This window comes from Hemiscyllium ocellatum, chromosome 8 (assembly GCF_020745735.1).
Source record: "Hemiscyllium ocellatum isolate sHemOce1 chromosome 8, sHemOce1.pat.X.cur, whole genome shotgun sequence".
In the NCBI taxonomy this organism is placed as follows: domain Eukaryota; kingdom Metazoa; phylum Chordata; class Chondrichthyes; order Orectolobiformes; family Hemiscylliidae; genus Hemiscyllium; species Hemiscyllium ocellatum.
The window spans coordinates 90,413,397-90,441,082 of NC_083408.1; the positions used below are offsets into that span (position 1 = coordinate 90,413,397).

Consider the following 27,686-nt stretch of genomic DNA (forward strand, 5'->3'; position numbering starts at 1 on the left):
AGTACAGTGGACTGCTTTAATTTTAAATAATTTTAAATCATTCTTCCATAGTTAAGCAGTGTTTATTGCCACCTGAGGGTTCATTTAATTACTTGCTGAATGCCATTAATATCTTCAAACCATTCTCCACCTACTTCATTCACTTGCCAGAGTTCTGTCTGTTTAGTCTTACTGTGGTTCCTATTTCACAAAATCTTTTGTAACAACCTTTTTAATATGCCTGCCTTCTCTTGAATGTTTAATGCCTGCATTCCTTAGTTATTAATAATGGCTGCAGTAAATACCGATTAACATTAATCTCTCGTCATTCATTAAAATGGGCTCAGCCTGATAACATAGCTTGTCTAACGACATTAGCAATATATAAAAGACTTAAGTTATTCCTGTATTTTATGCACAGTCTCTCCTGAGAGTTTTTACATTGTTATCTGCGAACTTAGAGCAGTACTTCAGAGCTGTCAGATGCCATGAGAGTTTTTGTAGAATTTTGAGAGTTTTGGTAATAGATCTATGCATTGTTTGGAAGATATTAATGAGCTGTACAGGAATAAAACAGTAACGCGTGGAAATGCTAAGCATTACCAATTGTCACTGAGAAGCAAATGACAAAATTATATAGAAAAGTAGGAAAATAGTTAACAATTAGCAATCAAAATAAAGATTCATTTTAATTTAAATCATTCGGCACTTGGAAATACTCCTGGGCAACGTTGTAAAATTACATTTCGGGCAAGGGAACTACTATAGGCAACAGAGAACATTGATGAAAAAATCCAAACCATGTTGTGCTTTTAAGCTAAGAGGAAATCTCCTTGTGCCACAATCGGTATTGGAACTCTGGCAATAGAGTATTTCCAACTTGTTCAGAGAGTCAGGGCTTAAACAATTGGGGCAAGATTTTGCATTTTGGGTCAGGGTCCTGTTGTCAGAGTTACATGTGGGTTTCCCAGTGCCGGGAGCTCTCGCCAAACACAGGATTTTGGTGGAGTTGGCCAATTAATGGTCAGACAGTGCACTTGCTATTCAAATCTTGAACCTGGACTGCCAATAGGGCACCACCCAGCACAAAAGAAACTACATGGCTCATGGACAGATACAGTGCCAGCAAACTGGCAAGTCACCAGATGGCATGAAATTGTGCACCTGCCCTCAGTTCACACCCCTTACATCAGGGCGAGTACCCTGTCCTAAGTTCTGCTGTTTTTCAAACTCAGCTTCCAGTGGTTTTCAGACAAGTAACTGGTGTTCCCTCTGAGCGGGGAAAGAGACATGATTCACCTCACAAGTTTTCCCTTTTGGCTAGCATTAATACAGAAGCCTTTGGAGAAAATCACAGCTCCACTGCTTCTGTGTTCCCAACAAAAAGAATTTAGCATGGAGATGTACACATATTGCAGTGGATGTTTTCTTTTTAATTTTGTCCTTTCCCTTGATCCTGTCAGGACAGCTGTGGTATATGCCTGAGAGTAAGCACAAGTAACATGCGAGATTCTCAAGTCCTCACAAAATGGTTGTCATCATTTGGAGAACTGACTGATTGTGAATATGAATTAAGTCCAGTCCTTTATTTAATGCACGACTGAGTGGAATTTTTTGTTAGCAAACTTGTATCCTGGTATCTCCGATATAGCATGTGAATATTGAAACTAATTGCAGCATCTACACTGTTACTCCTTACAGTATAGACTGGGGATTGAATTTGAGGAATTCCTGATGTACCTCATTACAGCATATATTTCTCACCCAAGAATTTTGATTGGAAGAATTTTTATTACAAGGAAATTTGTCAAGGTTAAGTATGATGAGTAAATGGGTATCTTTTAAGAATACATTTGCCTTGCCTAAAACTTTCTTTAAATATCAAACTACATTTAAATAAAATCCTGAAATAAGACCTCTGTAAAGTTAAGCATTTTATGCTGGGCTTTGAACTTTCAGAGATTTACTTTCAATCTACTTACATGCAATACTTAGTTCAATCTGCCAATGGTGTGGACAAGGAAGTCTGCGTAGCTGAGAAATGTGAAAACATCGAAAACGGAAATGTCCCTCTGGATAAAACTACGAAAGAAGGCAGCCCTGAGAATGAAAAAGACCCTGAATTTATATCTCCATTTTCTCTACCAGGTAAACATACTTTGTACAACTGAAATATATTGCATTAGTACATAATTAGTTCTGAGGAGTGGTCACCAGACTTGAAATGTTAACTCTAATTTCTCTTCACAGATCTGCTGCCAGACCTGCTGAGCTTTTCCAGCAAAACTTCTGTTTTTGTTTCTGATTTACTGCATTCACAGTATATTTAGTGCATAATTAGTAAGTTTTGAAGTCATAAGTATCTCTTATAATGAATTGGAAATATGACTGACTGAGGTGCCCTTGTTGCACAATAACCAATATTTCGCAGTGTCGGGGGGGTGGGGTTGGTTTAGCTTGGCTGGATGGTTTGTTTTCACAAAGCAACATGATGCCAACAGCGTGGGTTCAATTCCAATCACTGTCTGAGATTATCATGAAAGCCTCTCCTTCTCAGTCTCTCGCCTTGTCAGAGGTGTATTGGCCCTCAGGTTAAATCGCCATCAGTTGTCTTTTTCTCTCTAATGTGAGAACAGCCCTGTGGTCTGTTAAAACTATGGTGACTTGTGACCTGGGTGTCAATATCTTGTGCCCCCTGTTGGTCAATATGTGGCATTAAGAGTGCACAGCTCCAGGACAACACCATAGCTCAGCGACTTGCACTTACCTTAAGACATAAGCCCTGGAATTTCTGCCAAAGTGTGCCAGGCATTTTTCACCATGAGTCACATTTCTGATGAAGGGCTTATGCTCGAAATGTCGATTTTCCTGCTCCTCGGATGATATCTGACCGGCTGTGCATTTCCAGCGCCATACATTTTGACTCTATTCATGGATTGTCTGCCAATCTAAATCATTGGATTGGGCAGTATTTCTGTAATTTTTCCTGGATTCCCATGGTTTCCTTACAATTTTACGATAAACAATGAACATCTTGTGAAAATTGATGGCAAATTCTTCCAGTGGTCGAGCTTCCCTGAAGGTGCAGAGTTACTAGAGGATGTGCCAGTGCAATGAGATGTAAACTAACTCCACAACTAAGGCCGAGTAGATACTTAATTGATGTTACAAGGTAGTTGAACATGGGACTTTTCTTAAATCTTCCATACAAGATAACGGTACATTCTTTCGGTTACTCCGTCTGATTCAATCCTGTTGTTGACATCCCTCCAGCTGGGAGCCATTTAATGTGTTCCAAACATTCAAAGATGGCAGCAGGAAAAGATGTTGTGGTTCTATTCACCGAGCTGGGAATTTGTGTTGCAGACATTTCGTCCCCTGTCTAGGTGACATCTTCAGTGCTTGGGAGCCTCCTGTGAAGCGCTTCTGTGATGTTTCCTCCGGCATTTATAATGGTTTGTCTCTGCCGCTTCCGGTTGTCAGTGCCAGCTGTCCGCTGCAGTGGCCAGTATATTGGGTCCAGGTCGATATGTTTGTTGATAGAATCTGTGGATAAGTGCCATGCCTCTAGGAATTCCCTGGCTGTTCTCTGTTTGGCTTGTCCTATAATAGTAGTGTTGTCCCAGTCAAACTCATGTTGCTTGTCATCTGCATGTGTGGCTACTAAGGATAGCTGGTCGTGTCATTTCGTGGCTAGTTGGTGTTCATGGATACGGATCGTTAGCTGTCTTCCTGTTTGTCTTATGTAGAGCTTTGTGCAGTCCTTGCATGGTACTGTGTTGGTTATTCTCTCTATCAAATACAATTTTTCTGAGTTTTGATTTTGCCTTTTGGTTATTTGATGCTGTGCATCTTTGTCCTACTCTTGAAGTTTAACTTAAAATAATTCTCCAAATTTAATTCTTCCAATAAGCTGAGCAATTGTGTCAATATCAACAAGATGGTTTGTCCAGTGAATGGACTAGGCTTTGTTCCTGGTCTACTTTGGCACAATGGGTGGATTCTTCTTCGGGAATTGGGGTCTTGCCTGCTGACTGAGGACCCCTGCTTCCTTCTTTATATGATGGTTCACTGTGTCATAAGCCAATCAGACAGTGACAAGGTTAGCAGCATGCTTTACCCTGGATGTCAAGGACCCCAAGGCTGAAGTCTTGCCCTTGTCATCTGCCAGTCAATTAGAGGGAGACTGTGGGGATGCAGGAAAAGCTGGAATCCCAGGATGACAGAGTGATCCAGGCTCACAGGGGAATTAATGTGAGGGAGGGGCTAGTTTGTAGCAAGGTGATGGAGGGGAGAGGGTCTAATGAGGGTCTGTACTAAGGGCAGAGGTATGGCTGTCAGTGCCGCAGCCCTTTTGTGGTATCGAGATCCTCAATCAGGCACTGAGTGCCTTGCTCCCCCTTCACCCCATCATATTAGTAGCATCTGTGCATGCCGCATGGTAACAAGCCCAGTGATTTTGGAATGATGCTCTTCAAAGCTCATAAACTGGCCACTAAAGACGTCAAGTGGTGGCTAGGCAGCGATATCAATGATAGCCTTTTGCACTGAGACCTTAATTCCGATGGAGTCAGGTACGCACCATCCCAGCTAACTAAATGCCCTTCCCACCTCCAATCTTGCTAATGGTGACAGCAAAGGATACCACCTTATATGACCACTGCATGTCCAAACTGAGAAGCCAGAGGTGTAATGGAACTTGGAGCTTTGGAATCATCAGCAACTGGACAAGAGCCTCTGCTGCTGATTATAACTTCACATGCAGCTCTTGCCCAGCAAAGGCATCAGGTCAGGCCACTACATGAGCTTATTGGGTAAATTCCAGAGTGGCTGATATTATGGGACTGTCTATGACCCAATGGAGCTGAAAATGTGTTGCTGGTTAAAGCACAGCAGGTTAGGCAGCATCCAAGGAATAGGAAATTCGACGTTTCGGGCATAAGCCCTTCATCAGGAATTGATATGACCCAATGGAGGTGAAAATACATTCCTGCAGGTTCCAGCTTCAGAAGAATGTTCTTGTTCATTTCTATTGAATGTGCATATCTTTCAAAGCAGTTAAATAAATCAGCATAAGCCAGACCATCATTTCACTCACTAGTAGGCAGCAACATTCTTGCTGAGTCTGTCAACAGTTGCTTGGCTCTGATTTACATATACAAAATATGTAACATCTGGCTACAACATGGTATCCAGCCAGCTATGACACTTAAAGAAGAGGCTTGATGAATTTACCACTGGGTCAAGCATCTGCTCAGTTTGGATGCAGCCATTCTGACTGCTAAAGTGGTCTGCTTGCTGCTCATTTTCTCCCTGATAAAAAGTTGTAATATATGTCTCAGAAGACTGAAATTATGAATACAGCTAGCACATTAATATATCCTAGCTTACCAGCTGTTAAAAGTAGTCACAGCACTCAGAATGCAACCTGAATCAGTGCACTAAATCGTGAAATCATAACTTCTTTTATTCTGCAATTTTAACGATGCAATTCAATCTTGTACTGCTGACAGCAAAGAAGGCTGAGGGGGGCATGTCTGAGGTGTGTAAGATTGGGGATATGCATAGAGTAAGTGGGGGGAAACTGTTCACTTGGTTAAAGGGTCAATCACAAGAACATAGTTTTAGGGTAAGAGATAGCAGAGTTGGAGGGGATTTAACAAAAAAAACATTTTTACTCAGTAGGTGGTGGGAATCTCAGATGCACAGTTTGGGAAGGTACCTTACAATCTTTAAAATAAATTTCAATGAGCATTTGAAATATCATTACATTCAAGGATACAAGACAAGTGCAGGAGATCAGGATTAGTGTACTTTTAATGGTGGTTATATCTGTGCAGATTTGGTGGGCTGAAGGACTTTTTCTGTGCTTTATGACTCTGGGTGAATACTGCTGAATATTAGACTGCGTATTAAATAGTAGTTTACGTAGGACTCCCGCATTTCTTTCACCTTCATCTTTAATCATTTCAGGACTATTTATATGGTAAATGTAATATTTATTTTTCCTTGCATTAAATGGTGATATGTATATACTTCCTCTGATGAGGGGGAGGATGGAATAGTCAGTCAGACCAGGCTGCTTTTGTATTCCTCCTATCAGCCTGAATATAAAGGCAAAACCCCCTCTTTGAGAGTCATGCTGATAGCAAGCTGTTTCTTCAGCATCACTTAGAGTCATAGTCATAGAGGTGTACAGCATGGAAACAGACCCTTTGGTCCAACTCATTCATGCTAACCAGATATCCCAACCCAATGTAGTCCCACCTCCCAACATCTGGCCCAAATTCCTCCTAACCCTTCCTATTCATATACCCATTCAGATGCCTTTTCAGTGTTGCAATTGTACTAACCTCCACCACTTCCTCTGGCAGCTCATTCCATGCACATACCACCCTCTCTGTGAAAACATTGCCTCTTAGGTCTCTTTTATATCTTTCCCCTCTCACCCTAAACCTATACCCTCTAGTTCTGAACTCCCCCATCCCAGGGAAAAGACCTTCTCTATTTATCCTACCCATGTCCCTCAAAATTTTATAAACCTCTATAAGGTCACCGCTCATGTAGCTCCAGGGAATACAGCCCCAGCCTGTTCAACTCCTCCAATCCTGGCAACATCCTTGTAAATCTTTTCTGAAGACTTTCAGATTTCACAACATCTTTCTGATAGAGGGAGACCAAAATTGCACGCAATATTTCAAAAGTGGCCTAACCAATGTCCTGTACAGCCGCATCATGACTTCCAAACTCCTATACTCAATACTCTGACCAATAAAGGAAAGCATACCAAACGCCTTCCTCACTATCCTATCTACCTGCGACTCCACTTTCAAGGAGCTATGAACCTGCACTCGAAGGTCTCTTTGTTCAGCAACACTCCCTAGGACCTTACCATTAAGTGTATAAGTCCTGCTAAGGTTTGCTTTCCCAAAATGCAGCACCTCGCATTTATCTAAATTAAACTCCATTTGCCATTTCTCAGCCCATTAGTCTACTTATGGGCGGCACGGTGGCACAGTGGTTAGCACTGCTGCCTCACAGCGCCTGTAGACCCGGGTTCAATTCCCGACTCAGGCGACTGACTGTGTGGAGTTTGCACGTTCTCCCCGTGTCTGCGTGGGTTTCCTCCGGGTGCTCCGGTTTCCTCCCACAGTCACAAAGATGTGCGGGTCAGGTGAATTGGCTATGCTAAATTGCCCATAGTGTTAGGTAAGGGGTAAATGTAGTGGTATGGGTGGGTTGCGCTTCGGCGGGTCGGTGTGGACTTGTTGGGCCGAAGGGCCTGTTTCCACACTGTAAGTCTAATCTAATCTAATTAATAACATGTAAATAGTAATCTATGGGTATATTTCATATTCAACACAAGTAATATTAGTCATTTCCATTTAACTATAATTTGACACTTGGGGCTTTCAAATGGTTAACGTTGTGCAGAAGATGAAACTTTGGATGATGTTTAGAGATCATTTATAACTTATTTAACAACAAAACTGTTTTAAATTGTATTATGTATCAACTCACTAATTATCAACATTTTGCAAAATTGTTATATTATGCATATACAAAGCTGGACATCAGTATTTGAAGCTCTTAATTTGAGTATCTCTATTATATAAATATGAGTTCAGAATAAAGATGGTCCTTCACACCTATTTGACCTTTCAGTAAATCTTATGTGACCTCATAACTCCACATTTTGGCTGACCCTGGCACCCTTCAGGCCTTGGTTATCAAGAAGCTAGCTATCTTGGAGTTAAGGAGATTGAAAGATTTCATCCACCACATCTTGAGGAAGAGACTTACAAAGGAGAAAATCCTGATCTTTGTCTTGAACTGGACAACTTATTATTTTCAAATGGTGACTCCTAGATTTAGATTTTCCTACAAGACAAAACATTCGCTTCACATCCACACTGACAAGGCCCCTGAGGATCTTGTAGAAATATAGACAATAGGCACAGGAAAAAATAGGCTGTTTTATCCCTCAAGCCTGCTACATCATTCAATATGATCATGGCTGATCATCAAGCCTAATACACTAATCCCACCCTCCCCCAAAATCCCTTGATCCCTTTAGCCATAAGAGCTATATCTATGCCCTTCTTGAAAATACAATGTTTTTTGGCCTCAACCACATTCTGTGATAACAAATTCCACAGCACCACTCACTGGGCGAAGAAATTTCTCCTCATCTCAGTCCTAAAAGGTTTACCCTTAACCTTTAAAGTATCACCCCTGGTTCTGGACTCTCCCACCATTGGGAACATCCTTTCTGCATCTAACCTGTATAGAACATAGAACGTTACAGCGCAGTACTGGCCCTTTGGCCCACAATTTTGTGCCGACCTGTGAAAATAATCTGATGCTCATCTAACCTACACCATTCCATTATTGGCCAGGAGAGTCAATGTTTCTGGCATAAGCCCTTCATCAGCGACTTGTGTACAAATATTCCCCTCTCTCAATTTAAAACCATTCAAATAACAATCTACCGTCCTATTTTCACGACTTGAAGTGGACAACCTTGCAATTATCCACTCACACAGCCTGCCCAACTCACATTGCAACTTCTCTGCATCCTCCTCACAGCTCACCCTGCCGCCTAGTTTTGCCTCATCTGTGAATTGAGTTATTAGCTTCAGTACTGTCATCAAAATCATTAATTTATATCATGATTTGCTGACTCCTAGTCCTGAGACCTGCAGTACCCCACTCGTCACTGCCTGCTATTCAGAAAATTACTATTTACTTCAACTCTTTGTTACATACTTCAGTCAAGTCAATTCCTACCCTTGGAAATTCTAGATGGCACAAACCCAACCTGTTCGACCTTTCCTCATAGGACAATCCCCTCATTCCAAATATTTATTTTGTAAATTTTCTTAGGACTGCTTCTAACTCATTAACCTCCATCCTTATATAAGGTCACCAACACTGTACACAGTACTCCAGGTGTGGTCTCACCAAAGCTCTGTATTACTGAAGTATGATCTCCAGACTCCTCTGAGGATAACATCCTAACAGCTTTTCTAAATATAGCTGTTCTTGTTTAACAACCTTTTGTGATTCGGTTCCCACTGCATCTCAGAGTTCTGCAATCTCATGCTTTTAGACAAAGTGTTTTTTTTCTATTCTTCCTGTCAAAATGGAGTTACAATTTTTTTTCTGCATTTTGCTACAACTTGCTCTCCAACCTATTTTGCATTATCAGCAAATTTGGCAATCATATCCTTTGTCCCTGCGTCTCATCATTTGTATAAATTGTAAAACAAAATTGAGGCCTCAACACTCACGATATCTAAATGAACGTTTTGTCTTCCCTCTACGCTCCCAGATTAATGAGTTCGACACAAGCTGCCACCTTGAATGTTTCTTCCACCGCCTCTGCCTCCGAGCCCACTTTTTCTCTCAAGACACCCACCCTCCCACCAAGGACCCCTTCTCCCCCTGCAACACACCCCATCCACCTGAACACCCCGTGCTGGCCTGTTACCCACCCTTGACCTCTTGATTTCAAACTGTCGCCAAGACATTAACCGCCTCAACCTGTCCACTCCCTCACCACTCCAACTCCCATCCTCACAACACGTAGCCCTCCACTCCCTCTGCTCCAACCCCAACCTCACCATCAAACTCACAGACAAGGAGGGTGCAGTAGATGTGTGGCACTCCAACCTCTATACCGCTGAAACCAGGCACCAGCACACAGACAACTCCTCCTACTGTCCCCTTCATCACAACCTCACCTCCCATCACCAAACCATCATCTCCAAGACCATCCACAATCTCATTACCTCTGGGGATCTCCCACCCACAGCCTCCAACCTCACTGTCTTGAACCCTGCACTGCCCGATTCTACCTCCTACCAAAGATTCACAAACCTGCCTGCCCCGGTTGACCCATTGTCTCAGCCTGCACCTGTCCCACTGAACTTATCTCTTCCTACCTTGACACCATCTTGTCCCCCTTAGTCCAGGTGCTCCTCACCTATGTTCATGACACCACCTACGCCCATCTCCTCCAATATTTTCGTTTCCCCGGTCCCCAACGCCTCATCTTCACCATGGACATCCAGTCCCTATACACATCGATCCACCACAATGAAGGTCTCCAAGCCCCCCATTTCCATTTCTTTCTCTCACACCATCCCAACCAGTACCCTTCCACTGATACTCTCATCTGCCTGGCTGAACTGGCCCTCACCCTCAACAACTTGTCCTTCTAATCCTCCCACTTCCGCCAAACTAAAGGGGTAGCCATGGGCACCTGCATGCGACCCAGCTATGTCTGCCTGGTTGTCAGATACATGGAACAGTCCATCTTCAGTAGTTACACTGGCACCAGCCCCTACCTGTTCTCCGCTACATCAGTGACTGTATCGGTTCCACCCCGTGCTCCCACAAGGAGGTTTAACAGTTCATCTAGTTAACCAACACCTTCCACCCCGACCTCAAACTCACCTGGACCATCTCGACACCTCCCTCCCCTTCCTGGACCTCTCCATCACTGTCTCTGGCAACCGACTAACCACAGACATCTACTACAAGCCCACTGACTCCCAAAGCTACCTAGACTACAACTCCTCCCACTCTGCCTCCTTTAAAAATTCCATCCCTATTTCCCAATTCGTCCATCACTGTCGCATCTATTCCCAGGATGACCAAATCCACCTCAGAAAGTCCCAGATGGCTTCCTTTTTCCACGATCGCAACTTACCTTCCCACATAGTTGACCATGCCCTCCAGCGCATCTCCTCCACTTCATGTGCCATTGCCCTTAAACCCCACCCCTCCTAATCCAACAAGGACAAAAAAACCCCGGTCCTCAGCTTCCACCCACCAACCTCCGCATGCATTGCATCATCCTCCACCACTTCTGCCACCTGCAAACACACCCTACCACCAGAGGTATATTTCCCTCCCCATCCCCATCAGCGTTCTGGAGAAACCATTCCCTCCGCGGCTCCCTTGTCAGGTCCACACTCCACACCAGCACACACCCCACTCCTGGCACCTTTTCCTGCCACTGCTGTAAGTGCAAAACCTGCACCCACACCACTCCCCTCGCCTCCATCCAAGTCCCCAAAGGATCCTTCCACATCTGTCAGAAATTTACCTGTACCTCTACCAATGTCATCTATTGCATCCTTTGCACCTGGTGTGGTCTCCTCTACATCCTGGGAACAGGATGCCTTCTTGTGGATCATTTCAGAGAAAATCTCTGGGACACCTGTACCCACCAATCCCACTGCCCCGTGGCTGAACACTTCAACTCCCCCTCCCTCTCCGTCAAAGACTTGCAGGTCCTGGGCCTCCTCCACTGTCAAACCATTACCACCCGATGCCCAGAGGAAGAACGCCTCATTTTCCACCTGTGGACCCTGCTACCACACGGGATAAATGTGGATTTCAACAGCTTCCTCCTTTCCCCTCTCCCCACATTATCCTAATCCCAAGCCTCCAACTCGGCACTGCCTTCCAGTCCTGTCCTTCACTCCCCCTTTCTGACCTATCACCTTCTCCCTTACCTTCATCCACCTATCACTTTCACAGCTACTTTCCCCTCAACTCCACCCCCCCCCCTCTCATTTATCTCTCAGGCTCCCCAGCCCACAACCCTCATTCTAATGAAGGCCTTATGCCCGAAACATCGATGCCCCTGCTCCTCGGATGCTGCCTAACCTGCTGTGCTTTCCCAGCAACACACTCTCGACTCTGATCTCCAGCATCTGCAATTCTCACTTTTTCTACTCACGACATCTTGCCAATCAGAAAAGAAAAACACTTATGTGTACTGTCTTTTTCCTGTTAGCCAGCTAATCTTCTAACAATGCCAAAATGTTATCCGACATCATGTGCTTTTATTCTCTGTAAAACGTTTTGATATGACTGTTTCTTAAGTACCTTCTGTAAATTTAAACACAGTGCATCCACCCAGTCCCCTCTGTTCACAGCAGAAATTAACAAGCTCCAATAAATTAGTTAAATATGATTCTCCTTTTGCAAGCCCGTGTTGAATCTGACTGATTACCTTGAATTTTTCTAAGAGCCCTGCTATAATTTATTTAATTAGCGTGTAATGGCAACTACTAAGCTAACTGGCTTGTATTTCACAGATTTCTGTTTCTCTCTCTTTGTGAATAAAAGAATTCATTATTTTCCAATCTAATTGACCCTTCCCCATAGGAAAGGAATTTTGGAAAATTAAAACCAACACATCAATTCGTCACTAACCACTTGCTTAATGATTCTACAAGACTAAAGATGGAGGAGCAGAATATAGACCATTCAGTTCATCAGGTCTGCTTCACCAGCTGATCATAGCTTATACATTTTAAAAACCCCATTTTACTGCCTTAACTCTTGATCCACTTGCCAGTCAAGAACCTATCTGTCTCTGTCTCTGTCTTAAAGACACGCAATGACTTGGCCTCCACAGCCCTCTGTGGCAATGAGTTGCACAGATTTACCATACTCGAGCTGAAGAAATTCCTCCTTATCTCAGTTCAAAAAAGTCATTCATTCATTCTGATGCTATGCCCTCAGCTCCAAGTCTTTCCTACTTAGTGGAAATATCTTCTCCACATCTGCTCTATCCAGGCCTCATAGTATTCTGCAAATTTCAATGAGATCGCTCCTTATCCTTCTAAACCTCATACAGTACAGGCCTACAGTCCCAACCACTCCTCATATGAGAAGCCTTCATCCTTTGAATAATTCTTGTGAAGTCCATCTGGTTCCCCTCCAACATCAGCATGTCCTGTCTTAGATATGGGGGCCCAAAACTACTCACAAAATTCCAAATGGGATATGACCAAAACCTTACACAAACTCCACAGTATATCCCTGTTTATATATTCTAGCCCTCTCAAAATGCATGTTAACATTGCATTTGCCTTCCTAACTACCAACTGAACCTGCATGTTAACCTTAAGAGAATCCTGAACTCAGACTCTTAAGTCTATTTTGGCTTAAGATTTCCAAAGCCTTTCCCCATTTAGAAAAAGTCTATTCTTCGTACTAAAGTACATAACCTTGCACCTTGTTTCCTTCTGATTAGATTACTTAGCTTAGATTAGATTACTTACAGTGTGGAAACAGGCCCTTCGGCCCAACAAGTCCACACCGACCGGCCGAAGCGCTACCCACCCATTCCCCTACATTTACCCCTTTACCTAACATTACAGGCAATTTAGCATGGCCAATTCACCTGACCTGCACATCTTTGGACTGTGGGAGGAAACCAGAGCACCCGGAGGAAACCCACACAGACACAGGGAGAATGTGCAAACTCCATACAGTCAGTCGCTGAGGTAGGAATTGAACACGGGTCTCTGGCGCTGTGAGGCAGCAGTGCTAACCACTGTGCCACCGTGCCGTCCAAGAGGTTCTGCAACTTCTTGGCCCTTCACCTAGCCTATCCAAGTCTTCTACAGCCTCCCTGCTTCCTTGACACTACCTGCCCCTCCACCTATCTTTGTGTCATCTGCAAACTTAGAACAATGCCCTCAGTTCCTTCATCCAGATCATTAACATATAATGTGAATATTTGTGATCGCAGCATGGACCCCTGTGGAACACTACTAGTCACTGGCTGTTATTGTGAAGAAGACCCCTTTATTCTTACTCTCTGCCTTCTGCCAGTCAGCCAATCCTCTATCCATGCTATTATCTTGCCCCTAACACCATGGGCCCCTATGTTATTTAGTAGCCTCCTGTGTGATATCTTGTAATGTGCCTTCTAGCAATCCTTCTGGCTGTCCTTTGTTTAACTTGCTCATTACCTCCTCAATGAATTCTAACATATTTGTCAGGCATGATGTCCCCTTGAAGAAAGCCATACTAACTCAGTCCTATTATGCCATGCATATGCAAGTACTCTGCAATCTCATCCTTAATAATGGACTCTAATATCTTACTAACAATTGAGGTCAAGATAATTGACCTATTATTTCCTGTCTTCTACCTGTCTCCATCCTTAAACAGGGGTGTTACATTATTCATTTTCTAGTCCTCTGGGACCCTGCCTGACTTCAGTGATTGTCAAAAGATCATCACTAATGCCTCCAAAGTCTCCTCTGCTACCTCCTTCAGAATCCTGGGGTGTAGTCTATCTGGTCCCAGTGATTTATCCACCTTTTCCTTAGCAATATCTACTGTATTCACCTCTGCCCCTTGACTCTTTTTAAGTTGAAGTAAGGGGATCAAGCATTGCCAAGCAAGGCAGAAGAATGGGTTGAGCATCATATGTGCCTTGATCAAATGGTGGAGCAGACTTGATAGGTGAAACAGCCTAATTCTGTTCCTGTACCTTATGGCCTTATGGTCTTCTGGTATGCCACTGGTGTCTTCAATCATGAAGACTGATGCAAATTGCCTTTTCAGTTCCTCTGCTATTTCTCTGTTTCCTATTACTACTTCTCCAGCCTTATTTTCCAGCCTCTCTCTAACCTTTCATACATCAAAAATATCCCTTGCAATCTCCTTTTATATTACCAATTAGCTAACTTTCATATTTGATGTTCTCCCACTTTATTGCTTTTAGTGGTCCTTTGCTGATTTTTAAAGGCACCTCAATTCTTTGGCTTCCCAATAATCATCACCACATTGTACGTTTTCTGTTTTCCTTTAAAGCCGTCCCTGACTTCTCTTATCAATCATAGTTGCCTCATCCTCCCTAATTCTTCCTTGGGATGAATTTCTGCTGCACCTCCTGAACTACCCCCATTGCTCCTCCACCATTTTCCCTACTAGGTTTCCCCTTCCAATCAACTGCGGCCAGCTCCTCCTTCATGTCTTTGGGGTTACCTTTACTCAGTTGGGAGAAAGTGAGGACTACAGATGCTGGAGAGCACAGTCAAAAAGTGTGGCGCTGGAAAAGCACAGCAAGTCAGGCAACATCCGAGAAGCAAGGCAATCAACATTTCCAGCCTAAGCCCTTCATCAGGAATGTGCCCAAAATGTCAACTCTCCTGCTCCTTGGATACTAGGTAAAAACAATGACTGCAGATGCTGGAAACCAGATTCTGGATTAGAGATGCTGGACGAGCACACAGTTCAGGCAGCATCCGAGGATCAGTAAAATCAATGTTTTGGGCAAAAGCTGTATTCCTGATGAAGGGCTTTTGCCTGAAACGTCGATTTTGCTGCTCCTCAGATACTGCCTGACCCACTGTGCTTTTCCAGTGCCACACTTTTCAACACTGTTACTCAGTTGTCAAACTCTTACATTTATTCCAGCTCCTCCCTCTCAAACTGCAGGGTGAATTCTGTCATATTGTGGTCATTGCCCCCTGGGAGTTCCTTCATCTTCAGCTCTCTAATCGAGTCTGCCTCATTACACATCACTAAATCCGGAGTGGCCTGTTCCCTAGTGGGCTCTACCACAAGCTGCTCCAAACAAAATTTCATACATATGCCACAACTTACATTGCTTTGGATCTGCTACCAACCTGGCTTTCCTAGTCCACCTGCAATTTGACATCCCCCATGATTACTCCAATGGTGCCTTTCTTACATGCTTTTTAATCTACCGATTTATTTTCTACTCCATATCCTGAGTATTGCTAGGGGGCCTGCACACAACTCCCGTCAGGATCTTTTTATCTTTGCAGTTCTTCAACTGTATCCACACAGATTCCAAACCTTCTGACTCCACAGCGCTCACCGCTGTCAATTTAATTTAATTTCTTATCATGAAGGCAACTCCGCCCCCTCCCCACCGATCTGCCTGTCCTTTCAACAGGACACGTAATCTTGGATATTTACTTCCCAGCCGTAATCCCTTGCAGGCACATCTCTTTGATGCCTAAAACATTGTACCCATCAATTTCAAGTTACCTTGTTTTATATACTGCACACATTTAAGTACACACCCTCAGTCCTGCAATGACCACCCCTCTCTCATAGTTATCCCTTTACCTTCTGTAATTGTAGTTAGGTTCCTGGCCCTTTCCTTCCCTCTGTCCTATTACTTGCTGTGCAAAATTTAATAACCTCTGTTGAGCATTCCCCCCACCTCCCAAGCTCCTGCACTCCCTCTTAAATGTTAGAGCTGTTATGATCACCCTATTGAGCCTTTCCACTAGAATTCCCACATGAGATTAGATTACTTACAGTGTGGAAACAGGCCCTTCGGCCCAACAAGTCCACACCGAACTGCCGAAGCGCAACCCACCCAGATCCATTCCCCCACATTTACCCCTTCACCCAACACTACGGACTATTTAGCATGGCCAATTCATTTAATGTGCACATTTTTGGACTGTGGGAGGAAATCGGAACACCTGGAGGAAACCCACGCAGACGAGGGGGGAGAATGTGCAAACTCTACGCGGTCGCTTGAGGCGGGAATTAAACCCAGGTCTCTGGTGCTGTGGGGCAGCAGTGCTTACCACTGTGTCGCCCACAAAGAGAAGGCAGAGAGGAGATTAGGTTAGATTGGATTCCCGACAGTGTGGAAACAGGCCCTTCGGCCCAACAAGTCCACACCAACCCTCCCAGACCAATTCCACTACATTTATCCCTGCACCTAGCAATACGGGCAATTTAGTATGGCCAATTCACGTAACCTGCACATCTTTGGAGGTGGGAATTGAACCTGGGTCCCTGGCACTGTGAGGCAGCAGTGCTCACCACTGAGCCGCCATGTTCAGGTAGAGTCTGTCCTGTCAATACAGATCCTTCCTATCCTAATACTGATGTCAGGGCCCCACAAAATGGAACCTTTCCTTTCCACACCTCTCCTTTATCCATTTATGACATTAATTTTCTTATCTCTATGCCAATTTGCATATGGCACAGATAATAAACCTAAGATTATAACCATTGAAGTCCAGATCTTTATTTTTACTCATAATTCCTGACACTCCCCCGACAGGACCTCTTGCCTACTAAAAAAAACTGAAAGAACTATGGATGCTCTAAATCAGCAAGAAAAACAGAAGTTGCTGAAAAAGCTCAGCAGATCTGGCAGGGTCTGTGGAAAGAAATCAAAGTTAATGTTTTGGATCCGGTGACCCTCCCTCACCGGACCTGAAATGTTAACTTTGATTTCTCTTCACAGATGCTGCCAGACCTCTTGCTTACTCTTGCCCCTACGTTGTTGGTGCCTACACGGAGCACAACAAGTGGATCCTCCCCCTCCCTCTCCAAAATCTTTTCATGCCGATTTGAAATGTCCCTCACTTTGGTACCAGATAGACAGTACACAACATGAGACTCTCGGTCCTGCTTAACAGAATGGTATCTGTACTCTTACTTATAGAATTCCTACCACTACTAGTCATGTTTTCACTTCCCTGCTTGAATGACCTCCTGTACGATGCTACAGTAGTTAATTTACCCACTTTTGATACTGTCCTTTTCTCATCTACACAGCAAGTAAGTACGTCACACCTATTGGACAAAGAACAAAGAAAATTTACCGCACAGGAACAGGCCGCTCAGCCCTCCAAGCCTGAGCTGATCTAAATCTACTGTCTAAACCTGTCGCCCAATTCCTAAGCATCTGTATCCCTCTGCTCCCCACCTACTCATGCATCTGTCCAGACACATCTTAAATGAATCAACTGTGCTTGCCTCTACTACCTCTGCTGGCAACGTGTTCCAGGCACCTCTGTGTAAAGTACTTGCTGCATATATCCCCCTTAAACTTTTCAGCTCTCATCTTGAACGCATGATCTCTCGTTATTGAATCCCTCACACTGGGAAAATACTTATATCTATCTACCCCGTCTATACCCTTCATGATTTTGTAAACCTCAATCAGGTCCCCCCTCAATCTCCTTTTTTTTAATGAAAACAATCCTAACCTACTCAACCTCTCTTCATAGCCAGCACCTTCCAAACCAGGCAACATCCTCGTAAACCTTCTCTGCAACCTCTCCAAAGCGTCCACGTCCTTTTGGTAATGTGGTGACCAGAACTGTACACAATATTCTAAATGCGGCCAAACCAGTGTCTTGTACAGATTTAACATGACCTGCCACCTCTTATACTCAATACCCCATCCGATGAATGCAAGCATACCATAATTTGGAGATGCTGGTGTTGGACTGGGGTGTACAAAGTTAAAAATCACACAACACCAGGTTATAGTCCAACAGGTTTAATTAGAAGCACAAGCTTTCGGAGCGCCGCTCCTTCATCAGGTAGTCCTTCATCAACCACTGAAAGCTAGTGTTTCCAATTAAACCTTTTGGACTATAATCTGGTGTTGTGTGATTTTTAACTACCATATGCCTTCTTGACCACTCTATCCATCTGTGCAACCACCTTCAGGGTACAATGGACCTGAACTCCCAGATCTCTTTGCTCATCAACCTTTCCCATGGCTCTTCCGTTTACAGTGTAGTTGGTTCTAGAATTAGACTTCCCAAAATGCATCACCTCACATTTGCTGAATTGAACTCCATTTGTTACTTCTCTCCAGTCTAGTTCTATTTTCCTGTATTCTTTGACAGTCCCCTATGCTTTTTGCTACTCCACCAATCTTTGTGTCATCTGCAAAGTTACTGATCATACCAACAGTGCCCTGTTCTAGATCATTTATGTATATTACAAACAACAGTGGCCCCAGCACTGACCCCTGTGGAATACTGGTCACCTTTCTCCATTTTGAGAAATTCCCTTCACCTACTACTCTCTGTCTCCTGTTGCTCAACCAGTTCTTTATCCACCTAGCTAGAACACCCTGCACACCATGTGACTTCACTACCTTCATTAGTTTACCATGTGGAGTTTACCAAAGTCAAAAATTGATGCTCCTTCAATCCTAAATTCAGGATCTGTCAGTCTTCCTCACTCATAGACATGCCCTCTTGTAATTGACCACTGGGCAAAATAGAGTACTTAATCTATATGTCATGACTGCCTCCTGAAATACAGCATCCAGCTAACTTTCCCCCCACCCCCACCCCCCACTCCTTGATGTGTCATACTCTAGGATATGTCAGCCAAGCACCAACACTTTGCTTAATACCATTTGTCCAGGGAAAGTTTGCTTGGTTTCCTCCCTCCATTTCCTGATTTACAGCTAGCTCAGGAATGTTGCTTGTATCCTCTATTATGAAGACCAATGCAAATTCAATTCAGCTGCCATCTCCTTAATTTCCATTGATACTTCTCTGGACTCGCTTTCCATAGTTGCAACACTCCCTTTATTAGTCATAGAGTCATAGAGATGTACAGCATGGAAACAGACCCTTTGGTCCAATCTGTCCATGCTGACCAGATATCCCAACCCAATCTAGTCCCACCTGCCAGTACCCGGCCCATATCCCTCCAAACGCTTCCTATTCATAAATCCATCCAAATGCCTCTTAAATGTTGCAATTGTAGCAGCCTCCACCACATCCTCTGACAGCTCATTCCATACCAGTACCACCCTCTGTGTGAAAAAGTTGCCCCTTAGGTCTCTTTTATATCTTTCCCCTCTCACCCTAAATCTATGCCCTCTAATTCTGGACTCCCTGACCCCAGGGAAAAGACTTTGTCTTATTCATTCTTTTTCTTAAATATTTATAGGAATTCTTATTTCCTGTTTCTATATTTCTCACTCGTTTTCTCCATTTCCAAATTTCTCCCTCAATATTAAATATTTCAATATGCTTTTCTTTTTCCAATAATGTATCCAAGCTTCTAATCTGCAATTGTATACTTCTTCTTTGAGTTTGATACTCTCTTTAACTTTTTAATTGATCAACTATGATGGGTCCTCCCCCTTGGACCTGTTCTTTCTCATTGGAAGGTAACCATTCTGTGTTCTGAAATATCCCTTTAAGTGTCTACTATAATATCTCTATCACTTTACTTCATTTGTTCAATATCCCTGTTCATCCTCGGCATTCAATATACCTGTCGAGATATTCTTTTGCTTTGCTGCTTCACAATGGTGGCTTTAGTTTTCACTCTGAAACACTTTGTTCTTTGGCTAAAGTATTGAAACAAATGTGACAACTCTTCTTTTTGAATGTGATCGGTGTCACTTTAATGATTTGAGTTGTGTCTTGAGCTGGATTGCCATCTGAACATCTATCAATAGCTTCCAAATAGAGTAGAACTAGCCTTCTTAGTAACCGTTTAAAGGTAGTTCTGGTTGTACTTTGAGAGATTTTAATGCAGTTGGCCCAGGGATCTTGGAAAGAACCTCAATATTTTCAGGTCTTCCTCGTGAATGGAGTGCACTCTTCTGCTGTCCACTTCACCTTTGGTGATGGACCTAGCCATCACTTCTCTTAAGCTCTTCTGCCTTGCCTGCCTTCAGATATTAGTTCAAAATATCTCCCACCTAGTCTTCTACCAATGGTCAACAGGCATTTTCAGTTGTTAAAGTGCATTGAAATGTATTATTGAATCATGGAGCCATACAGCACAGAAACAGATCCTTCAGTCCAACTTATCCATGCATACAAAGTTTCCCAAACTAAACCAGTCCCACCTAACTGTACCTGCATCTGCCACTCCCTCTGGCAGTTCATTCCACATATAAACTACTCTGTGTGAAAAAGGTGTCCCTCAGGTCCCTTTGAAATCTTTCCCCTCTCACCTTAAAAATATGCCCCCTAGTTTTGAACTCCTCCACTCTGGGGAGAAGACTTTCCTACTCACCCTATCTATGCCACTCATGACTTTGTAAACCTCAATAAGATCAGTCCTCAACCTCCTATGCTCCAGTGAAAAAAATCCCAGCCTATCCAGCCTCATCGGCAACATCCTGGTAATTTCTTTCTGAACCCTTTCTTGTTAAATAATATCCTTCCTACAGCAGAACAACCAGAACTGTACACAGTATTTCAGAAGTGGCCTCACCAACGTCCTTTACAAACTCAACATGACATCTCAACTCCTTCACTCAATACTCTAGCAGTGAAAACAGGCATGCTGAACGCTTTCTTAGGGATGGTAGTTGTTGTTACTTGGCTCCTATAAGAAGTTTGAAAACTAGAGTGATTTTTAAAAATACTTATTTTACATTATTTTATACATTATTGAAAACCTTTCTTCTAATAAATGGTTTGATTTCTATTGTTCCTCATAATCACTGTGGAGTACACAATGTCCTGTGTGATGTCTGACAGTCGTAATTTCAATTGAAAGTGCCCTTGCTCTCACCTTGAAACATTCATAATTCCACTATAATTAGACAGGCATTTTGCCAATTCACTAATGAAAAATATGGAACCTCTGCCTTTTTTTTCTTTTCCATCTCATCGACTTACCAACAAGGTGGGGCAGGGGCAAACACTTCATGAAGCAGTCTGCCATCTGCACTCAGTTTAATTTGTAAACAAACATTGATCTGTGGCCTTACTTCATAAATTACCTTGGAAATGCCACAGACACATTGTAGCAGTATGAAGATGTCAGCCAATCAAAGGCTTGAAGCATTCATAAGTAAATAAGCTAGTTCCCTTAATAAATTCATTCCATAATCATTGACTCTCCATCTCAAATTAATTTTAACAATGCTGTACACAGCAAAACTGCAACTTAATGTTACCAAATTATTTCTCTGTTTGAAGCAATAACCTTTAATTTCAGACAGTTCCTCACATTGTTTTTCCCTTGTTATATTCCTATTCTACGGACTGTTGTCTCAAATGATGGGGAGATGGGGATGGTCGTGCTCAGGTATAAAGGAGGAGAATGTGTGCTAACATGGCTGCTACTAAACCTGTAGGAGAAAGCGAGGACTGCAGATGCTAGAGATCAGAGTTGAGAGTGTGGTGCTGGAAAAGCACAGGAGGTCAGGCAGCATCCGAGGAGCAGGCGAATCAACGTTTCGGGCAAGAGCTCTTCAACTCCTGATGAAGAGCTCTTCCCTGAAAAGTCGATTCTCCTGCTCCTTGGATGCTGCATGACCTGTTACTAAACGTCTACACTACGCTGAAACTGCAAGATCAGGCCCAGTTGAATCTATTACATTTGTGTCTTTCTAGACTGGAAACTGACATGGCCTTCATCATGATAAACAATAAACTATATCACATTTCCTTTGCAAATTTACAGAAATATTCATTACAAGAGGTGATACCCAGTCTTGTTACCCTGCTTACAATCAACAATAGTATGCACTATTGGTAGCAGAGATGAGTTAAGCAGCTGTTGAACCTAAATAAAATATAATATGAAGTAGGGGAAATGCTTGAATGAACGTTGGCCTTTTTATCAACATGATTTGCATTCAGAAAAAGATTTCCAGTTTTATTGTGTTGTAATAATTTTGCAGTAGTCGTTTCAACTATCAAATAAATCACTTGCCTAATTTCATGGCTCAGTGAGGTGCTATTGTGAGTAAAGTGTAAAATCCAGAAATAAAACAAATTGAATGTGATTGTAAACATCAGGACCTTTAAGTTGACAATGCAGCCATTTTTCCCCAGGGCTTTTACAATTGTCTGAGACTGAAAAGCTGACTACCTGAACTGGTGACTGAAAGAAGCCTGTAATTACAAACAGTTGCCAGCATGTACTGTTTCAATTATAAGCGTTCTGTTGGATTTTTTTGTCAAAACGATCAAGACTGTGTTCGGTCAAATGCATTGAGTGAATGCATTTTCCCTCACATTGCTGATAAAATCATATCTACATTTTATTGACAGGGGGATGCTTGACTAAGGTGAAATGGTTGAGTTCGTGGCCGGTATTGCTTGTGCTGTTCTTCACAGTCCCTAACTGTGCGAAGCCTCGCTGGGAGAATTTCTTCATGCTAACCTTTCTCATGTCCACTGTATGGATTGCAGTCTTTTCTTATTTAATGGTGTGGATGGTAAGTAAGAAAGAAATCACTCAGGAAAATCATCATACATTTTAACATACCTTGGGTTGAAAGAATTTATTGAGGGAAGACAAATGCAATAGCCCCAGACCAACAAGAAGCCAGATATTTGAATGGGAGTAAGGAAAAGAGATATGCAGTTCCATGATGTGCTAATGTATTGCCTCAAACAACTGAGATGACTGTTGACATACTGTATCAAAATGAGTTCAAGATTGATTAATGGGTAGGAAATAGAGAGTATGAACAAGTGGATAATTTTCAGGATGGCTGTTTGTAGACAATAGACAATAGGTGCAGGAGTAGGCCATTCTGCCCTTCTAGCCTGCACCTCCATTCAAGATGATCATGGCTGATCATTCCTAATCAGTATCCGCTTCCTGCCTAATCTCCATAACCCTTGATTCCACTATCCTTGAGAGCTCTATCCAAGTCTTTCTTAAACTAATCCAGAGACTGGGCCTCCACTGCCTTCTAAGGCAGAGCATTCCACACAGCCACCACTCTCTGTGTGAAGAGGTTTCTCCTCATCTCTGTCCTAAATGGCCTACCCCTTACTTTTAAGCTGCGTCTTCTGGTTCAGGACTCACCCATCAGCGGAAACATGTTTCCTGCCTCCAGAGTATCCAATCCTTTAATAATCTTATACATCTTAACCAGATCCCCTCTCAGTCTTCTAAACTCAATGGTATACAAGCCCAGTCGCTCCAATCTGTCAACATAAGATAGTCCCGCCATTCCAGGAATTGACCTCGTGAACCTATGCTGCACTCCCTCAATTGCCAGAATGTCTTTTCTCAAATTTGGAGACCAGAACTGCACACAATATTCCAGGTGCGGTCTCACCAGGGCCCTGTACAGCTGCAGAAGAACCTCTTTACTTCTATACTCAATCCCTCTTGTTATGAAGGCCAGCATGCTATTAGCTTTCTACACTGCCTGCTGTACCTGCATGCTTGCCTTCATTGACTGGTGTACAAGAACACCCAGATCTCTTTGTACTGCCCCTTTACCTAACTTGACTCCATTTAGGTAGTAATCTGTCTTCTTGTTCTTGCCACCAAAGTGGATAACCATACATTTATCCACATTAAACTGCATCTGCCATGCATCTGTCCACTCACCTAACCTGTCCAGTTCACCCTGTAATCTCCTAACATCCTCCTCACATTTCACCCTGCCACCCAGCTTTGTATCATCAGCAAATTTGCTAATGTTACTATTAATACCATCTTCTATATCATTAATATATATTGTAAAAAGCTGCGGTACCCCACTGGTCACCGCCTGCCATTCCGAAAGGAAGCCGTTTATCACTACTCTTTGTTTCCTGTCAGCCAACCAATTTTCAATCCAAGTCAGTACTTTGCCCCCAATACCATGCGCCCTAATTTTGCTCACTAACCTCCTATGTGGGACTTTATCAAAGGCTTTCTGAAAATCCATGTACACTACATCTACTGGATCTCCCTTATCCACCTTCAGAGTTACATCCTCAAAAAGTTCCAGAAGACTAGTCAATCATGATTTCCCCTTCATAAATCCATGCTGACTCTGACCTATCCTGTTACTGCTATCCAGATGTGTCGTAATTTCATCCTTTATAATAGACTCCAGCATCTTTCCCACCACTGAGGTCAGACTAACTGGTCTATAATTTTCTGCTTTCTCTCTCGTTCCTTTCTTAAAAACATTAGCCACCCTCCAATCTGCAGGAACTGATCCTGAATCTATCGAACTCTGGAAAATAATCACCAACACATGTAATTAGTGGAATGCGTCAAAAATCAATATTTCCAAACTGCATCAGTGACTAAGGGACTAAATGTAATGTATCCAAGTTTTGATAATAAAAAGCTAAATGGGCAGTCAGTTGTTGGGTGGTAATGAAGAGAATGTGAAGGGATATAGAACAGTAATGTGGTTAGACACAAAAGTGGCAGATGAAATATGATGCAAAAAATTGTGAAGTTGTTCACTGTGGTGGGAAGAATAGAAAAAACAGATAGTCAAAAAAAAAGAGAACCTAGTAAATGTTGGGATTCACAAGATTTTGAGTTGGAGGGTATTTTTTGTATGCTTTACTTGAATCACAGAAAGTCAGCACACTGGCAACGCAAAGTGCAAAGAAGGCAAATAGTATATTAGCTTTTATTGTCAGAGGTGACAGTTTAAGAGTAAGGAAGCCCTGATGTCTTTCTATCAGGCTTTGGTAACCCACATGGATTAGTGTGTATAGTTTTTGTCTGAGAGGCAGTACAAGGTTCACTATTCGAGAGTTGAGAAGACTGTCCTGTGCAGTGGGACCGAATCGAAGGACCCAGGTTCTCCTGAGTTTAGAAAAATGAGAGGCGATCTTATTGAAACGTATTGACAGGAGAGATCCTGAGAGGCTGATCCTTGGCAGGAAAGCCTGGGACAAGGGGTCATTATCTCAGGATAAGGGTTGTCCATTTAGGGCTGAAATGAAGAGATACCTCTTCACTCAGAGTTGTGAATCTTTAGAGCTGGCATATGGTGAGGTCCTGCATCTTGTTCTTCCTAAGGTCTTATGATTTCTTTGACATAGTCCTTATTTCACTGTCTCTACGCTGGTATTGATGTAATTCAGCATTCCATACTAGTAATGGATATAAAACGAGGAAAAAAGCTCAGTATCGCAACTAAGAGTACTTTTGGATTAAAGTTGCAGTATTGTCACATTGCACAGTCTGAAATTTGGACAATAAATTTGTCTTTTGGGATGGCCCAGGCGAATTTGAGATGAGGGTGGAAGGTGTTGGTAAAGTTCAACCTCCTCGTGGGAGCACGAGGCAGCGACGATCCAGTCATCAATGTAGCGGAGGAGCGGGGGGGTGGTGCAAGTGTTAATGCAGACGTGTCCATCTTTTTCCCTCCCCCCACATTATCCCAGTCCCTAGCCTCCAATTCGGCACCGGACCTGTCCATCACTCCCCGCTCTGACCTATCACCTCCCTCACCTTCATCCACCTATCGCTTTCTCAGCTACCTTCCCCCAAAATCCTACCCCCCTCCCATTTATCTCTCAGGTCCGACCTACAAGCCTCATTTGTGATGAAGAGCTCTTGCCTGAAACATCGATTCTCCTACTCCTCGGATGCTGCCTGACCTGCTGTGGTTTTCCAGCACTACACTCACGACTCTGATCTCCAGCATCTGCAGTTCTCACCCTCTCTCCAAAATTTGTCTTGAAAGATGCCATAAAGTAAATGAACCAGCAGCTAGTTTTACAGCTCACCCGATTTTCTTTACCAGACCCATCCCTCCCCGAGGAGAAATTGAGGACTGCAGATGCTGGAGATCAGAGCTGAAAATGTGTTGCTGGAAAAGCGCAGTTTGACGTTTCGGGCATAAGCCCTTCTTCAGGAATGAGGAAAGTGTGTCCAGCAGGCTAAGATAAAAGGTAGGGAGGAGGGACTTGGGGGAGGGGCGTTGGAGATGCGATAGGTGGAAGGAGGTCAAGGTGAGGATGATAGGCCAAAGTGGGGTGGGGGCGGAGAGGTCAGGAAGAAGATTGCAGCTTAGGAAGGCGGTGCTGAGTTCGAGGGTTGGGATTGAGACAAGGTGGGGGGAGAGGAAATAAGGAAACTGGAGAAATCTGAGTTCATCCCTTGTGGTTGGAGGGTTCAACCCTCTAACAACAAGTGATGAACTCAGATTTCTCCAGTTTCCTTATTTCATCTCCCCCCACCTTGTCTCAGTCAAATCCCTCGAACTCAGCAGCTCCTTCTTAACCTGCAATCTTCTTCCTGATCTCTCCGCCCCCACCCCACTTCGGCCTATCACCCTCACCTTGACCTCCTTCCACCTATCGCATCTCCAACGCCCCTCCCCCAAGTCCCTCCTCCCTACCTTTTATCTTAGCCTGCTGGACACACTTTCCTCATTCCTGAAGAAGGGCTCATGCCCGAAACGTCGATTCTCCTGCTCCTTGAATGCTGCCTGACCTGCTGCGCTTTTCCAGCAACACATTTTCAGCCCATCCCTCCCTGAGAACAAATTCACCCGAACACTTAGTTATTTGTTTTTAATGCAGGAGTCTTCAGACAAGAAACGTGACCAAGTGAATTGGACTGAAATAAGTTACATTTTTTCTGTGTGGCACTGATGTTAATGGCTTCTCAGGGAGAAGCTTATTTGGGATTGTTAATTAACCGCTAAGCAGCTACATTTCTTAGCCACATTTGTAAGACAGAGTTTAAATGACCTGAGACTCCCGCAGGGCCTGATCCACAGGCATTCACTTTATTTGACTTAACCTAACAAAGGCAGAAGTGGGTACTGCAGATGCTGGAGATCAGAGTCAAGATTAGAATGGTGCTGGAAAAGCACAGCAGGTCAGGCAGCATCCGAGGAGCAAGAAAGTCGTAGTTTTGGGCAAAAGCCCTTCAGCAGGAATTTCTGATGAAGGGCTTTTGCTCGAAACGTCGGTTTTCCTGCACCTCGGATGCTGCCTGACCTACTGTGCTTTTCCAGCACCACTCTAATCTTAACCCAACAAACCTAGAAGGAGGATCCTCCCATTTGTATGAGCTGTATCACCAAAGTTCTGCTATAGAACTTTCCAACAGTCAACTAGTGATTGCTTATTTAAGAGTAATTGTAATGTTGAAATAAATGCAACACTGATGATAAATAAGATGGTATAGTATTTTTTGCAGTGAGCGTTTTGCATAATTTGATTTGGTGCAGGATATAAAAACATAATTGCCATTCATTTGCGACATTAATTATTAATATTATTTAAATTAGATTTGAAATCTTGTTTCCAAATAGCTGTTACCATAAAATAAATTAATAAATTAAATATTGAATACATTAGATTAACGATATATTAGAAATATAAGTAAATGCATGAAATGTTTTGTCTGACATTTATATATTAATTTTCATGATTGGTTGCTCA

The 27,686-nt window shown here is 43.1% G+C and overlaps 1 protein-coding gene across 1 annotated transcript in view; it reads left to right on the plus strand.

Moving 5' to 3' along the window:
* LOC132818210 (sodium/potassium/calcium exchanger 4-like) overlaps positions 1 to 27,686 on the plus strand; it is a 105,684-nt gene that overhangs the window by 62,528 nt on the left and 15,470 nt on the right. Inside the window, exons 10-11 of the mRNA XM_060828990.1 lie at positions 1,939 to 2,127; positions 22,584 to 22,750. Of these exons, the coding sequence (XP_060684973.1) occupies positions 1,939 to 2,127; positions 22,584 to 22,750 (356 nt within the window). The remainder of the gene's footprint in view (positions 1 to 1,938; positions 2,128 to 22,583; positions 22,751 to 27,686) is intronic.